The sequence below is a fragment of the Antedon bifida genome, chromosome 8, assembly GCF_963402885.1.
Source record: "Antedon bifida chromosome 8, ecAntBifi1.1, whole genome shotgun sequence".
In the NCBI taxonomy this organism is placed as follows: Eukaryota; Metazoa; Echinodermata; class Crinoidea; order Comatulida; family Antedonidae; genus Antedon; species Antedon bifida.
The window spans coordinates 8,282,287-8,297,312 of NC_136233.1; the positions used below are offsets into that span (position 1 = coordinate 8,282,287).

Sequence of the window (15,026 nt, forward strand, 5' to 3'; positions counted from 1 at the left end):
AATTCTCATGCTTGTGATCTGGTGCATGCCAATTCAAATCATTCATTCATTACGTAAAAGAGGTCCACGGTACCGAACAACTCGATGTCAGTGACCTGCAGGCAGTTGACCCTCTGTGCAGCGGCCAAGGTCAAAGGAATAGCTGTAACAGGCGGATTACGTCTAGGTGCTGTAGATGATCCAGGTCGGCGAGGAACTAGAGTGCAGTAGGTAACTTGACACGGAGACTGCTCTCACTGTCTCTCGAGCTCCATGATATACAGTGATGAGGGCCTCTGTTTTCAGCCAAGTCATGCGGTGCGGCCCTACAGGGCTTCGGCTCTATGGTGATTGATGCTTAGAGAAATTTATCATTAATTTGATTTCATAATCTGCCTGAGCTTGTCTATCCACCTAGTTTTATTGTTTGCCTCTTAGATTGGGATTCTATAGTGGGTTGTTAGTTAACTACCAATATTATTTCTTTACTTCTCTATATATGTTTGTTTTTTTAACTGCTGTAGCACATTGCTCCCAAGTCCAATTGGATCCACACTCCCAAGTTCTTTTTTGTATGTGTTCTTTAGTGTTTTACCATTCATTATTGTAGTGTGGGTTGTTATATCAAATCAAATAAAAAATGAGCACTTCCCCACATTAAATTCCATTTTCCATGTTTTGGATCAATACTGCACCATAATTTTGATCAATTTTAGCAAAACTGATGTAGGCCTATTCAATTTCCAATGTTAAATCAATACTGTAATTTATCAACATTATTTAGTGTTATTATTTTATAAAATTATTTCGTTATACCTACAGTACAGCAGTGCTTCTCATGTAAATTTGGAAAACACATAACCACAGCCAATAGATTGAATTATTATGGTTTACATTGCACAAAAATATTTTATCCAAAAATGAATGCAACATGAATAATTATCAAATTTTATTATTTTTAAATAAAAAAACAAAATTATTTGGGGGAAAATACATTGTTTTTTTATATTTCCTATTGTACAAAATACTTGTATGTAGTGCTGTACATGATGAACAAACAAAATGTACTGTAAGAGCTGTTGAATAATAACATTCTACTGTAATTTAACTATTGCAGGCATTTATAGGACATTTATTGTTTGGAGAGCCACTTGGTATAAAATGGTGGATAGGTTCAATGTTGATAATTACTGGTCTCATCTTAATGCAGAATGGTTCTGAAAAAGTGTCTAATGAAGAAGAGAATATAGAAGAATTGCAAAAAAAAGATAAATGAATGTAGTAAGTACTGTAACAATACTACATGCCATTAGTTCATGTGTCTTAAATTTGTGCACAGAAATTGTTGAAATCCTTTTTAAACTTGTACGCGCACGTTATGTATCATGTGAAAATTGTCAATCTTGCATGAAATTTATGAGCACTGATATTGGTAAAAGGTTGTGAAGATTAGATGCACATAGATCATACACCTTGAAAGTAAGTGATTCTTGAACATAGAAAATATATTGAAAAGTTGAATTAGGTTGATTAGAACTGATTCTGAAAGAAAATTGTCTGAAGAAACTGTTCACTGTGACGAGTTCGGATTATCCGAAAATGATTATGCCATTCTATGTCATGAAGTAAATGTTTGCAGTGATGAATTATGTCTATTTACAGAGTACACGGTTACACCAATTTTGGGCACGTAAAAGTGAGATGTTCTCTCTTTTAAACACGATGAACTTTTACGAAATAAATGAAATTCTGACATTTTGAATTCAACTGGCCATATGAGGATGTCATGACATCAGATAGACAACATTTTTTTATGAATTTATATCTACAACTATTCAATAGTTTCCATAATCAGTCACATGGGTCACTGTTCATTCCGATGAGCTATAACATTAAAATATACTAATAATCAACTAAAGATAAAGTTATTAATTAAATTTTTATTTGTATCCAATAAGTCATTTCATCCATTCTCTTCTGCCTCTTTAGCTATGGGACGGTCCAACGTGGATGACTTTATTTTTACAAGACACAATCTTACAGATCCAATTACCACTGACTTCAACTACTCTTACCATCAGCCACATGTTTCGAGGTAATGTTGTCAAGCAGTACAAGTACAACATCTTCCAATTACCACTGACTTCAACTACCATCAGCCACAAGCATTTATGTCATGTTTCTGGCTGGCTGGCCTCATTTGCCTCTCTATGGGAGACAGATCTGATTGATCCTAAATCTTTGCCTAGAAAAAGAAATGTGGTGAGGGCTGTTTGATGTGCTTTTAAACTTTACCATAGTTTGAGCCTATCTATGCATGTTCTATATATTTAGACAAACAAGTTGGAAACATTTTGTAACAATTGGATGTTTACTTATATATTTTTGTTTATCTATTTGAGAAAGCCAACTGATAGTGGGCGAAACGTCAGGTAAATAAATAATCGTTGTTTACTATTATAACCTACGCTTGAGATATAATTAACTATTACATTTTATTTGATTACAGTTTTTACAATTTTTTTTTAAATTTTTATAATAGACCAAGAAATTATTCAAAATTGGTATTTGAGAAAATCATGTTTAAATTTCATGCAAGATTATAATTATTGATTAGAGCTGGAAACTATAATTTGACAAAGATTTCTTCTGAAGTGTATAGTCACCTACCGGTAGCTGCCAATATTCATTGCATATGACCAACCTGTCTATCTCTGCAAAGTTTGCACAATTCACTGGCTGTGGACTCTGCCGGTTTTTTTCGTCCTTCTGTGTCAGTATATGCATGGCCTTTGGTGCGTGCCTGTTTCCGGACGTTTTTTACTCAAGAATTTGTGTCCACCATTAGCTGCCTCTTTCTCCAAAATACTTTCTTCAATTCCAACTCTTTCAATGTTCTTTCACTTCCTGGCAGCCTTTGCAAAAACCCCATTTTTAAAAAAAAAAGAAAACAAGTTTGTTCACCATCATTTGTGGCATCTGCAACAGCCGTTTTCGAGTCGTTGATGGCTGATGAATGTGTGTTTTGGATGCATGTTCCAAATGACATTATATGTTTCACAACAAGAAATCCTTCTGAAGTGATTGTATAGTCACCTAGCTGCCAATATTCATTGCATATGACCAACATGTCTATCTCTGCAAAGTTTGCACAATTCACTGGCTGTTGACTCTTTGCCGGTTTTTGTCGTCCTCCTGTATCAGTATATGCATGGCCTTTGGTGCATGCTTGTTTCCTGACTTAATACATAAATAATATGACAAATAGTTACGATGCCTACCTCACAAAAGCGGTCCTTCTTGTATTGTAAATGTGTAGGCATTCAGCTGCGGGCCAACCAACCCATTCCGATATCGCCTCCCACACATTTTCTTCTCCCTCTTGTCATTTTTGTATGGTTTAACTTCTTTGTCGTAAAGACATCTGTAATTTTGGACCAAGTCAAATAAAATTACTTCTTTCGATGTCAGCATTTTTCTTGAGAATGAAGCCCGATGTTATCATCAATGCAAGGAATATATACATTGTTATGTCCGCTCTGGCCGTTCTTTTGATATTCCCAAACCGCTATCTCTTTGTCGCGCCTCTCTACAAGCGGCGTCTTTATACTTGATTTTCGCAGGTTGTAAAGTAACTAAACCAGGGTATATACTATCAGTATAATCTTACTCCTCCATGCTATAATCATGGAGGGAAATTCCTCCATGCTACAGTATATTAATCAGGGAGCCTTGGTTATAATCATTTATTTATTTTGCATTGGTTGTTACCATTTTATTTTCGAGAAATTCAGAACAAATATTACAGGAACCGTACAATTCAATTCAAAGCAAAATTGTTTATTTATTTAATTCAGTTGGAGCTAATTAGCTAATTAGCCTCATTTGCATATCCTGTCACCAACTTGGATGCTTATAGTGTACATAATTATTATTGTTTTGTTTTCACTTGCTCTGGAAAATGGTTCTATGATGGTATCGAAACGTCAACCTTTTTTTGTCATTAATTTTATTTTATATTTAAGATTATGTAGTAAACGTCTTTTAATTTCGGGAGTGATGTAACGTTACATAGCATAAGCGACGTAAACATCCAAAATGTAGAAAATCATCAGTTTCCTGTAATTTCGTGTAAAATCGTCGTAACAAACGCATCAGACGTTAGCGGTTTCCTGCTCAGCAGCCAGCGACGGCGATATCACCGTCAGCCACATCGTTTTTGCGTAAACAAAGGCGTTGACCGGTTTCCTGTAAAAACATATGCTCTCATGAAAAATCGACTTAGTCGTAGTAAAAATCGAGTTTTTACGTTGACAGGAAACCAGGCTTAAAGTGACAGCTAACCCCAATGATAACCTTGCATGTTATTTTTCTATTCTTTGAAAGTCTCACTTTTTTTGGTAGTAATTTCTGTAAGCCTTTGTGTCCAATACTTTGAGTAATCTGAATCCGCCTCATTTCTGTCATTACATTAAACGGTTTTAAAATGTTTTTTTTGATCGGTGCACAAGGCCTTGATGATCCTCCCATCAGGATCTCTTGCATCATATCCTGAATCACACCTTTTTTTTAACATCAATACATGCTTCTAGGATACAAATTGACTCAGTGGAATTCTCTGTTAATTCATTCATGAGAATCTTTCATACTCAAGGTTGATATACCTCAATATGTTTATACGTTGATAAATATGACATTCCTATATAGTTATTCTGGTCAGTGTAGGTGAAATATAAAACGAGATTTATGATCAGTAAATGCAACAAACTTTTTACCATATATATAGATAATATCTTAATTTACCAATAGCCCATACAATAGCAAGACACTCTTTTTCTGCTACTGAATACCGTTCTTCTCTTGCCAATAATTTACGGCTCCCACTGCATGTTCTTCACCTATCATTAGTCTGGGGATGGTAAGCACTTGTTTTAAGTTGAGTTATATGCACTCTACTACATAAGTCCTTCATGATCTTTGACATGAAGTTGGTACCCTGATCATGAACTATTTCTTGAGGTATGCCTGTCCTCGAGAAAACAGTGATCAATGCCTTAACTACCGTTTCAGCTCTTATGTTGGAAAGAGGAATCGCCTCAGGGTATCTAGTGGCATAATCACAAATAGTCAATAAGTATCTGTTTCATTTCTGTGTTCTTTCTATTAACGGCCCTACGATATCAATGCCTATTCTCTTAAATGGCGTGTCTATTATGGGCATAGGAAATCAATGGATTTTTACGCTTGCGCTTAGATTTGTTCATCATTTGACATATAGCGCATGTACGACACTCTTTATGTGCTTGCGCTCTGGTCAAAACACATAAATCCTTCGCTATAACGTTACCACAATGAGCATCTAAGTCATGTCCTAACAGAAGTCTCGTTGCAAACCTTCGATAATCGCTACTTCTACTGAACCTTTCACTACTTTACATTGTACGTCTATCAAAGCTAATATAATTCTGGTCCGATTTTCTCTTGTGTGGTAGTTCCGCTTCCTGATGACTAGCTATGTGACTTCTTGGAAGGTCCATCTCCTGGGATGGGTTGTAGATCCTCTTCATGAATTACAGGCTGTCTGTCACCTGAAATGGATGGTCGCTGCTCCTGATTGACTGGATGTCTGTCTTCTTGTGGTGGTGATTGTGGCTCCTCTTCACGGGTAACTTCTTCTTCTGAGATTGATGGCGCCGGAATATAATCCGGGTCATTATCTATGTCATCAATGAGTCAGTAACCTGAACTGATCTCAGTGTTCCAATTCCGTTCTTGCTCAAGAATCCGCCTCATTTCTGCCATGTACCATTCATTACATCAAACGGTAATGTTTTTTTTGATCGGTACACAAGGCCTTGATGAGGCTTCCCATCAGCTATTTATTCACAAGTGTCATAATGATGTGAGCATTTGACTATCCTGCCTAACAAACAAACAAAATGCAATGCAAATAATAAATTCACACAGAACGAAACAAGTCTTTAAGTGAGCTTTGAAGATCGAAACGGAGGAATACTCATGAATGACCAATGGCAAATAGTTCCACAATTTTGGAGCAGCAATCACAAAAGATTGCTCCCCTATTCCTACACCATGGATACTCAAGAGTGGTTGAGTCAGATGTTGACCAGAGGAAACAAGTACAGGTTGCCGAATGAAACTTAATTAGCTCTGAAATATAGGGTGAGGATAAATGATGAATGGATTTAAAAACAAATAAAAGAACTTTGAAAACAATACACTGTTCCACAGGGAGCCAATGGAAACAACGGAGGACAAGATGGGTAGCACTATTAATTTTATTATAGGTGTTTGAGGCAATCTGTTGCAATAGTCCAATCTCGATCTTACTAGGGCATGTACTAGCTTTAATGTATTATCCTCATTTAAGAAACTTTCACAAATTTACATCATCAATACATGCTTCTAGGACACAAATTGACTCAGTGGAATTCTCTGTTAATTCATTCATGAGAATCTTTCATACTCAAGTTGATATACCTTGCAATGTTTATAAGTTGATAATATGACATTCCTATATATTTATTCCTGTCACTCAGTGTCAGTGAAATATAAAAAGAGAGTTACTTTTATTGTTTCGTATAGTAATGTGAGATTTTGTGAAATTAAATGTCCAGATTTCATTAATTCATTCAGGAGAATCTTTCATACTCAAGGTGGATACCTTAAAAATGTTTGCAAGTTGATAATATAACATTCCTATATATTTATTCCTGTCACACATTGTCCGTGAAACATTTTTTTTTAAATCGTTGCTTTTATTGTTTCGTAAAGTTGATAAATACGACATTCCTATGTTTATTCCTGTCACTCAGTGTTGTTGAAATTTTAAAATAGAGTTACTTTTATTGTTTCATAAAGTAAGATTTTGTGAAATTAAATGTCCAGATTTAATTAATTCATTCAGGAATATCTTTCATACTCAAGGTGGATATACCTTAATATGTTTATACGTTTATACATATGATAAATATGACATTCCTATATATTTATTCCTGTCACTTGGTGTTGGTGAAATAATAAATGAGTTACTTTTATTGTATCATATAGTAATGTGAGATTGTTTGAAATTAAATGTCCAGATTTAATTAATTCATTCATGAATATCTTTCATACTCAAGGTGGATATACCTTAATATGTTTATAAGTTGATAAAAGTGACATTCCTAGATATATTTATTCCTGTCACTCAGTGTTGGTGAAATATAATAAAAGAGTTACTTTTATTGTATCGTAAAGTGATGTAAGATTTTGTGAAATTAAATTTCCAGATTTAATTAATTCATTCAGGAGAATCTTTCATACTCAAGGTGGATATACCTTAAAAATGTTTGCAAGTTGATAAATATGACATTCTTATATCTTTATTCTGGTCAGTGTCGGTGAAATATAAAAAGAGAGTTACTTTTATTGTATCATAAAATATTGTGAGATTTTTAAAAAAATGTCCATATTTCCTTGATTCATTCATGAGAATCTTTCATACTCAAGGTTAATATACCCAAGTTGATAAATATGACATTCTTATTCCTGTCGGTGAAATATTAAAAGAGAGTTACTTTTATTGTTTCGTAAAGTAATGTGAGATTGTTTGAAATTAAATGTAAGATTTCATTAATTCATTCAGGAGAATCTTTCATACTCAAGGTGGATATACCTTAATATGTTTATAAGTTGATAAATGTGACATTCCTATATATTTGTTCCGGTCAGTGTCGGTGAAATATAAAAAGAGAGTTACTTTTATTGTATCATAAAGTATTGTGAGATTTTTTGAGATTAAATGTCCATATTTCCTTGATTCATTCATGAGAATTTATTTCTTTCATACTCAAGGTTAATATACCCAAGTTGATAAATATGACATTCTTATTCCTGTCGGTGAAATAAAAAAAGAGTTTTACTTTTATTTTTTCGTAAAGTAATGTCAGATTTTGTGAAATTAAATATCCAGATTTCATTAATTCATTCAGGAGAATCTTTCATACTCAAGGTGGATATACCTTAAAATGTTTACAAGTTGATAAATGTGACATTCCTATATATTTGTTCCGGTCGGTGTCGGTGAAAGATAAAAAGAGAGTTACTTTTATTGTATCGTATAGTAATGTGAGATTGTTTGAAATTAAATGTCCAGATTTAATTAATTCATTCAGGAATATCTTTCATACTCAAGGTGGATATACCTTAAAATGTTTACATGTTGATAAATATGACATTCCTATATATTTATTCCGGTCAGTGTCGGTGAAATATAAAAAGAGAGTTGCTTTTATTGTATCATAAAGAAAGGTGAGATTTTTTGAGAATAAATGTCCATATTTCCTTGATTCATTCATGAGGATCTTTCATACTCAAGGTTAATATATCCAAGTTGATAAATATGACATTCTTATTCCTATCGGTGAAATATTAAAAGAGAGTTACTTTTATTGTTTCGTAAAGTAATGTGAAATTGTTTGAAATTAAATGTAAGATTTCATTAATTCATTCAGGAGAATCTTTCATACTCAAGGTAGATATACCTTTAATATGTTTATAAGTTGATAAATGTGACATTCCTATATGTTTATTCCTGTCACTCAGTGTTGGTGAAATATAATAAAAGAGTTATTTTTATTGTATCGTATAGTAATGTAAGATTGTTTGAAATTAAATGTCCAGATTTAATTCATTCATTCATGAATATCTTTCATACTCAAGGTGGATATACCATAATATGTTTGCAAGTTGATAAATATGACATTCCTATATATTTATTCCAGTCAGTGTCGGTGAAATATAAAAAGAGAGTTGCTTTTATTGTATCATAAAGAAAGGTGAGATTTTTTGAGAATAAATGTCCATATTTCCTTGATTCATTCATGAGGATCTTTCATACTCAAGGTTAATATATCAAAGTTGATAAATATGACATTCTTATTCCTGTCGGTGAAATATTAAAAGAGAGTTACTTTTATTGTTTCGTATAGTAATGTCAGATTGTTTGAAATTAAATGTCCAGATTTAATTAATTCATTCAGGAGAATCTTTCATACTCAAGGTGGATATACCTTAATATGTTTATAAGTTGATAAATATGACATTCCTATATATTTATTCTGGTCAGTGTCGGTGAAATATAAAAAGAGAGTTACTTTTATTGTTTCGTAAAGTAATGTCAGATTTTGTGAGATTAAATGTCCAGATTTAATTAATTCATTCAGGAGTCTCTTTCATACTCAAGTTGATATACCTAAAATGTTTACAAGTTGATAATATGACATTCCTATATATTTATTCCGGTCAGTGTCGGTGAAATATAAAAAGAGAGTTACTTTTATTGTATCATAAAGAAAGGTGAGATTTTTTGAGAATAATGTCCATATTTCCTTGATTCATTCATGAGGATCTTTCATACTCAAGGTTAATATATCAAAGTTGATAAATATGACATTCTTATTCCTGTCGGTGAAATATTAAAAGAGAGTTACTTTTATTGTGTCGTATAGTAATGTAAGATTGTTTGAAATTAAATGTCCAGATTTAATTAATTCATTCAGAAATATCTTTCATACTCAAGGTTGATATACCTAAAATGTTTGCAAATTTGATAAATATGACATTCCTATATATTTATTCCGGTCAGTGTCGGTGAAATATAAAAAGAGAGTTACTTTTATTGTATCATAAAGAAAGGTGAGATTTTTTGAGAATAATGTCCATATTTCCTTGATTCATTCATGAGGATCTTTCATACTCAAGGTTAATATATCAAAGTTGATAAATATGACATTCTTATTCCTGTCGGTGAAATATTAAAAGAGAGTTACTTTTATTGTATCGTATAGTAATGTAAGATTGTTTGAAATTAATTGTCCAGATTTAATTAATTCATTCAGGAGAATCTTTCATACTCAAGGTGGATATACCTTAATATGTTTATAAGTTGATAAATATGACATTCCTATATATTTATTCCTGTCACTCAGTGTTGGTGAAATATAAAAAGAGAGTTACTTTTATTGTGTCGTATAGTAATGTAAGATTGTTTGAAATTAAATGTCCAGATTTAATTAATTCATTCAGAAATATCTTTCATACTCAAGGTTGATATACGACCTTAAAATGTTTGCAAATTTGATAAATATGACATTCCTATATATTTATTCCAGTCAGTGTCGGTGAAATATAAAAAGAGAGTTACTTTTATTGTATCATAAAGAAAGGTGAGATTTTTTGAGAATAATGTCCATATTTCCTTGATTCATTCATGAGGATCTTTCATAGTCAAGGTTAATATATCAAAGTTGATAAATATGACATTCTTATTCCTGTCGGTGAAATATTAAAAGAGAGTTACTTTTATTGTATCGTATAGTAATGTAAGATTGTTTGAAATTAATTGTCCAGATTTAATTAATTCATTCAGGAGAATCTTTCATACTCAAGGTGGATATACCTTAATATGTTTATAAGTTGATAAATATGACATTCCTATATATTTATTCCTGTCACTCAGTGTCGGTGAAATATAAAAAGAGAGTTAAGATTTAATTAATTCATTCAGTATATAGGTGATCTTCCCAAGTGTCAGTATAGATAATTATATCATCATCGTATCAGTTGATCCTTGATAATTACATTGATGAGCCTTTGGAATCTTTGAGCTAGCATTCTTTGTGCCAAATGGCATGCAGTGATATCGATAAAGTGCTAGTATTATTACTAAACCTTTAGGGACCTAAAAATTAATCTTTCATAGGCTCCATTAGTACAGGCTACAACACTTATTGAGTCATCAAGGACTTCTTCAAATAACTACTGTATACTGCACTGATTTAATCTATTTTGCTATTTTCAAAATTAATATAGATGTTTGGTTTTCCTTTAGTATATTGATTACCTGCCTATTCCGCTTACGACAGTTTTACTAACTAGCAGGGGGCTAGCAGGTTAGAGCCCATTGTTTCTCCAAAAGGGCGAAAGACCCGTACTGTACTAGATAAAAAAATATCTTGTTTTTTTTTTTGTAAAGTCTACTTACCATCGATAACAACATTAATTCTCCTGCCACCTTCAATAACATGGGGAGGGTCGTGTAGCGCCCGATCGCCTAGTATACGATTTAAATCCTCATAAATGGGCGACGTCATACGTCCCTTACCAGAACGGCTGTTCTTGTCTTTCGCGAGCGTGTATTGACACCTCAAATTTTTTAACTTGTTCGTGATCTGTGTTGTTCGCAACAATGTTTTTATATATTTGAGAATCCTTTCTGTTACCTGCCATCCTTCCCCGTACTTTTTCCTCTCCCCACAACTGAATCACATATCTGGTTATTTCATCCATCCACATTTTGATTTTACTACTTCTTCGTTCCACTGTCAAACCACGAGGAAAACACACATGGTACAAAAACAACACAAAAGGTCAGGACGCGACGGCATCTGTCACAACTGTCAATCAAATAACCGTTATTTCATGTTGCAGCTAAAAATTGCTCAGCAATAACCGGTTAAACAGTGTTCTAACACCGATTTGAATTGGTGTTTTTAACTGGTTATTTTGCGCTGCCTTTTAACCGGTTACGTCGTGGGCTATTTTATCTTCATAAGAGTCGTTTATAGATGCTTCTGGAACCCCCTTAAAAATTTAATTACAGGTTTGATTTTCTCTCCTTAAATTCTCTAATCCATATCTGAACCTTTCTTTTCAATTTCAATAGTTCTGTTCACATCTTTGAGATTTAGAGTTTCGACAGACTTAGTTGGGTGTAATCGTTACCAGCGATCGAAGAGGCTTTCATATTCTCTAGCAAATTCTACAAAAGTTATTACAACTCTTCTGCTCCCAAAGCAGTAATGATTTTCTGATTCGTCACACACCTTCTCAATGTTGAATTGCCACTTTCTGAATTGAACTTTAATTTCTTCAGAGTCTCAGTCTGGAATATTTTACTGAATTCAGCGATTATACCAACTTCATTTTCGTGGTGGGCAACAATAAATACCAGTGTACCACATTTTCTCTCTTATAATCTCTAAATAATCATTGAAACGTTAAAACCTTGCCTTTCCATCAAATACTACTCTCACAGGTGTTGTTTAATAATTAATAAATAAAACGGTATGGGCCTCTTTGGAATTAAAACTCAACTTTAATATGTAGTTTTTAACCAGCTGCCATTGCACAAAGGCAAGACAAGGTAGCATCTCTTTTGGACAGTCCATTGTCGACATAAAAATCTATATCTTATAGAAGTTTGCAGCAGCCTCTCCAAATTCGTGTTTGCCACTGCTGCATTGAGGCCAAAGTTATGGACCTTCGTTCATTTTTCTAGCTTCTTTCCACCAAAGGAAGCGTAGTCATTGATTTCAGCAAGTTTAAATATTTTTCATTTTACATATTTTTCTTAAAGGAATGATTCTTAATTTCTTTAAAGATCATTTCAGCTTCGTTAATCAAACTATGCCCAGTAGGCGTCAATGTATCAATGGAATCTGGTGTCCTGATTGCAGTTTTGAATTGAAAATTTAGATACACATTATCCATTTAATTAATATAAGCTGTTAAGCTCAGAATTATCTGCGTCGTGTACATGTGATTGATATATGAATACAATGGCCGACCTCATCATGTTGCAGAATAGAACAATTCAAAAGATCAACTAGAAATTCACTATCGTCCTGATTTTAGCTACCACCAGTAGATACTGTTTTCAAATATTGTGTTTTTGCAATTATTTTCAGAGGGAATTTAAACTGTAGTGATTTGGTAAACAGAGATTTTCCAAGCAATCCTGTGTCAATCGGGATGTTAATGGGAACTTCAATCTTTGGCTGAGTTTGTGTTGAACTTCTAGTACGAAGGTTGAAGAACTCAACCCGTTTGTATTGGCTTCCATTCTTTTAAGTCTTAATGATCCTACTGTATGAACATATTGCAAATGCCTCCAGGAATGATATAGCTTCATTATACTTCTTATTTAATATGCTTAATGCCATTACTAAAGGATGATTGGCCTAAATTGAATTAAATCAAACTAACGATTTGCTTGTTGAATAAACAATGCAGTTGTTAAAAATGAATCTTTAGGTAAGTCCTCTTATCATGAAAACCATGTGGGGCTACACCAGAGTTACCAGAGAGCGTCGCATTCCAAAGTATCACTTCACTCATCGATTGTATTAAACGCTGAGTGTGATACTCATCTTGTCCAGTGTGAGACAGCATATCGGCTCTATGGTGTTGCATTTTGGAAACTTTTACTTCCATTAATTTGAACACCGTGTCTATACCTGGTTCAAATGGGATGTCGTTGCAGCGTTCAAATGGATGGAAATGGCAAATGCTTATGCTTATCAATAAGAAGGTTACAACGTGTTGGTCCACATGCAAATTAATTTGTAGTGTGCTCTTTATTGTATCAAGATAAACCATTGTGTTTTTCGTCTCTAGTGGGTAAAGTTGCTCTTTGAATATCTAAATTCTTTCCTCTAGTCTTCTCTTCACCAAGATATCAAAATTGACTTTCTTTGCTTTATTTAACTCAGTTTTGCTTTTTGCTAACATTCTTAAATATTTTGCTAAATCATCTGTGGTAAATTCAGCTTTTTTTTTACCATTTAAAAGTAGTCAAGCCTTGATGATTTTTTTGATTATTTTTCATTTTGCATTATTTAACTTCTTCATTGAATGTTGCCATGTTTGAAGTTAGCAATAGGTGTGGGTCATAAGATTCATTTTTTCTATTTCTATTTCAAAAGATTTTCGATGTTTGGGAAAACTTGATTTCTTGTGCGTCTAATAATACAAAATGAAATGCTTAATTTGCAAATAGTATCTCGTAGCTATTTCTTTATAAAATAAAAATATGTACGGTAGTAGAATACATACCATCTAAGGTACCTCACTCAAAAGTTGCTTGTAGCTGTCCTATATATTTGACTGTTATGTCCAAAAAAAAATAAATTTTATATGGTCTTTTCTTTGTGTAGCTGTATGCCGGCGAAAGTTCTGACATCTGAATGCTACTCCTACTACAGTAATGAAATGCTATTTATTATAACTTCCATTCCCCTTGAATGTGTCATCCATCGCTATCATCAAGAAATTCATAAAAGCTTCTGAAATGATTCTTGGTGTATACTTTCAGTTTTGTTTTGAGTTTAGGGTCTGTAGTTATTATCTTTGAATAGAATACAATCATTTTGCATGTCCAATGTTTTTGTAGCACTCAACATTGAGATACATCTTCTTCAAGACGGAAGGATTTTCTTTTTGCAGATACTAAAATCCTGTGCACTTTAAAGAACCTGGTGTAGGGTATGTTAGAGGTTATTCTGGTGTACTGATCCGTCTCTGCACATGTTGTCGTTGTTAACATTGGTGGCAATTCGACACAAAGGGACCCTTAAGTAAAAGTTATATATATATATATGTACTTTAAAATATCCATCCATATCCTAGAGTGTTTTTACACTAGAAAATTCAAATAATTTTGTTTGTTTTTAAATTCCTCGTTGATCTTCTTAAGTTTGTTAGGGTAAATCATAATATCAGAATCGGACATTATTTGTACAAACATGGAAGTACCACAAGGTATTGTACCGTTTTTGTTCAAAAATTTTTTCTCCCATCTTTAACGATGAAAATTTAACTACAATAATTTTTGGTAATGGCACATAACAATAAAAAAAAAAATTGATAATGAAATAATAAGACACTTTTTAATAGTAATATTCTTAATTTTTAATTAAAATTTTTATGAACTGTAATTTTAAGATTGTATTATTATATTATTCATTGTTGTTATATTATATTTTTATATTTATTGTAATAATACTACATTTTTATACTATATTTTTATATCCGTTTTTGTATAAGTAAGCAATGCAATTTCCAGTTTATTTGGACAATAAAAAGTTTTCTGTATCTCTATCTGTATCTACAGTTACTAGTCCACTGCACTGTATAAAGTGCAATATAAATACTGTGTAAAGTACTTAGAAACGTATGTATGTATTCAGCGAATATTATAAGTC

The 15,026-nt window shown here is 32.8% G+C and overlaps 1 protein-coding gene across 4 annotated transcripts in view; it reads left to right on the top strand.

The window, feature by feature from the left end:
- LOC144849845 (uncharacterized) overlaps nucleotides 1-15,026 on the top strand; it is a 54,609-nt gene that overhangs the window by 3,208 nt on the left and 36,375 nt on the right. For 2 of the 4 annotated variants that reach the window (XM_078706932.1, XM_078706931.1), the window contains exon 3: nucleotides 1,097-1,260. In XM_078706932.1, coding sequence (XP_078563058.1) covers nucleotides 1,097-1,255 — 159 coding nt within the window. In that variant the 3' untranslated portion in view covers nucleotides 1,256-1,260. Of the gene's footprint in view, nucleotides 1-1,096; nucleotides 1,261-1,968; nucleotides 2,389-15,026 lie in introns of those variants that run through there. The other 2 variants (XR_013614005.1, XM_078706930.1) reach the window with 2 other exon arrangements.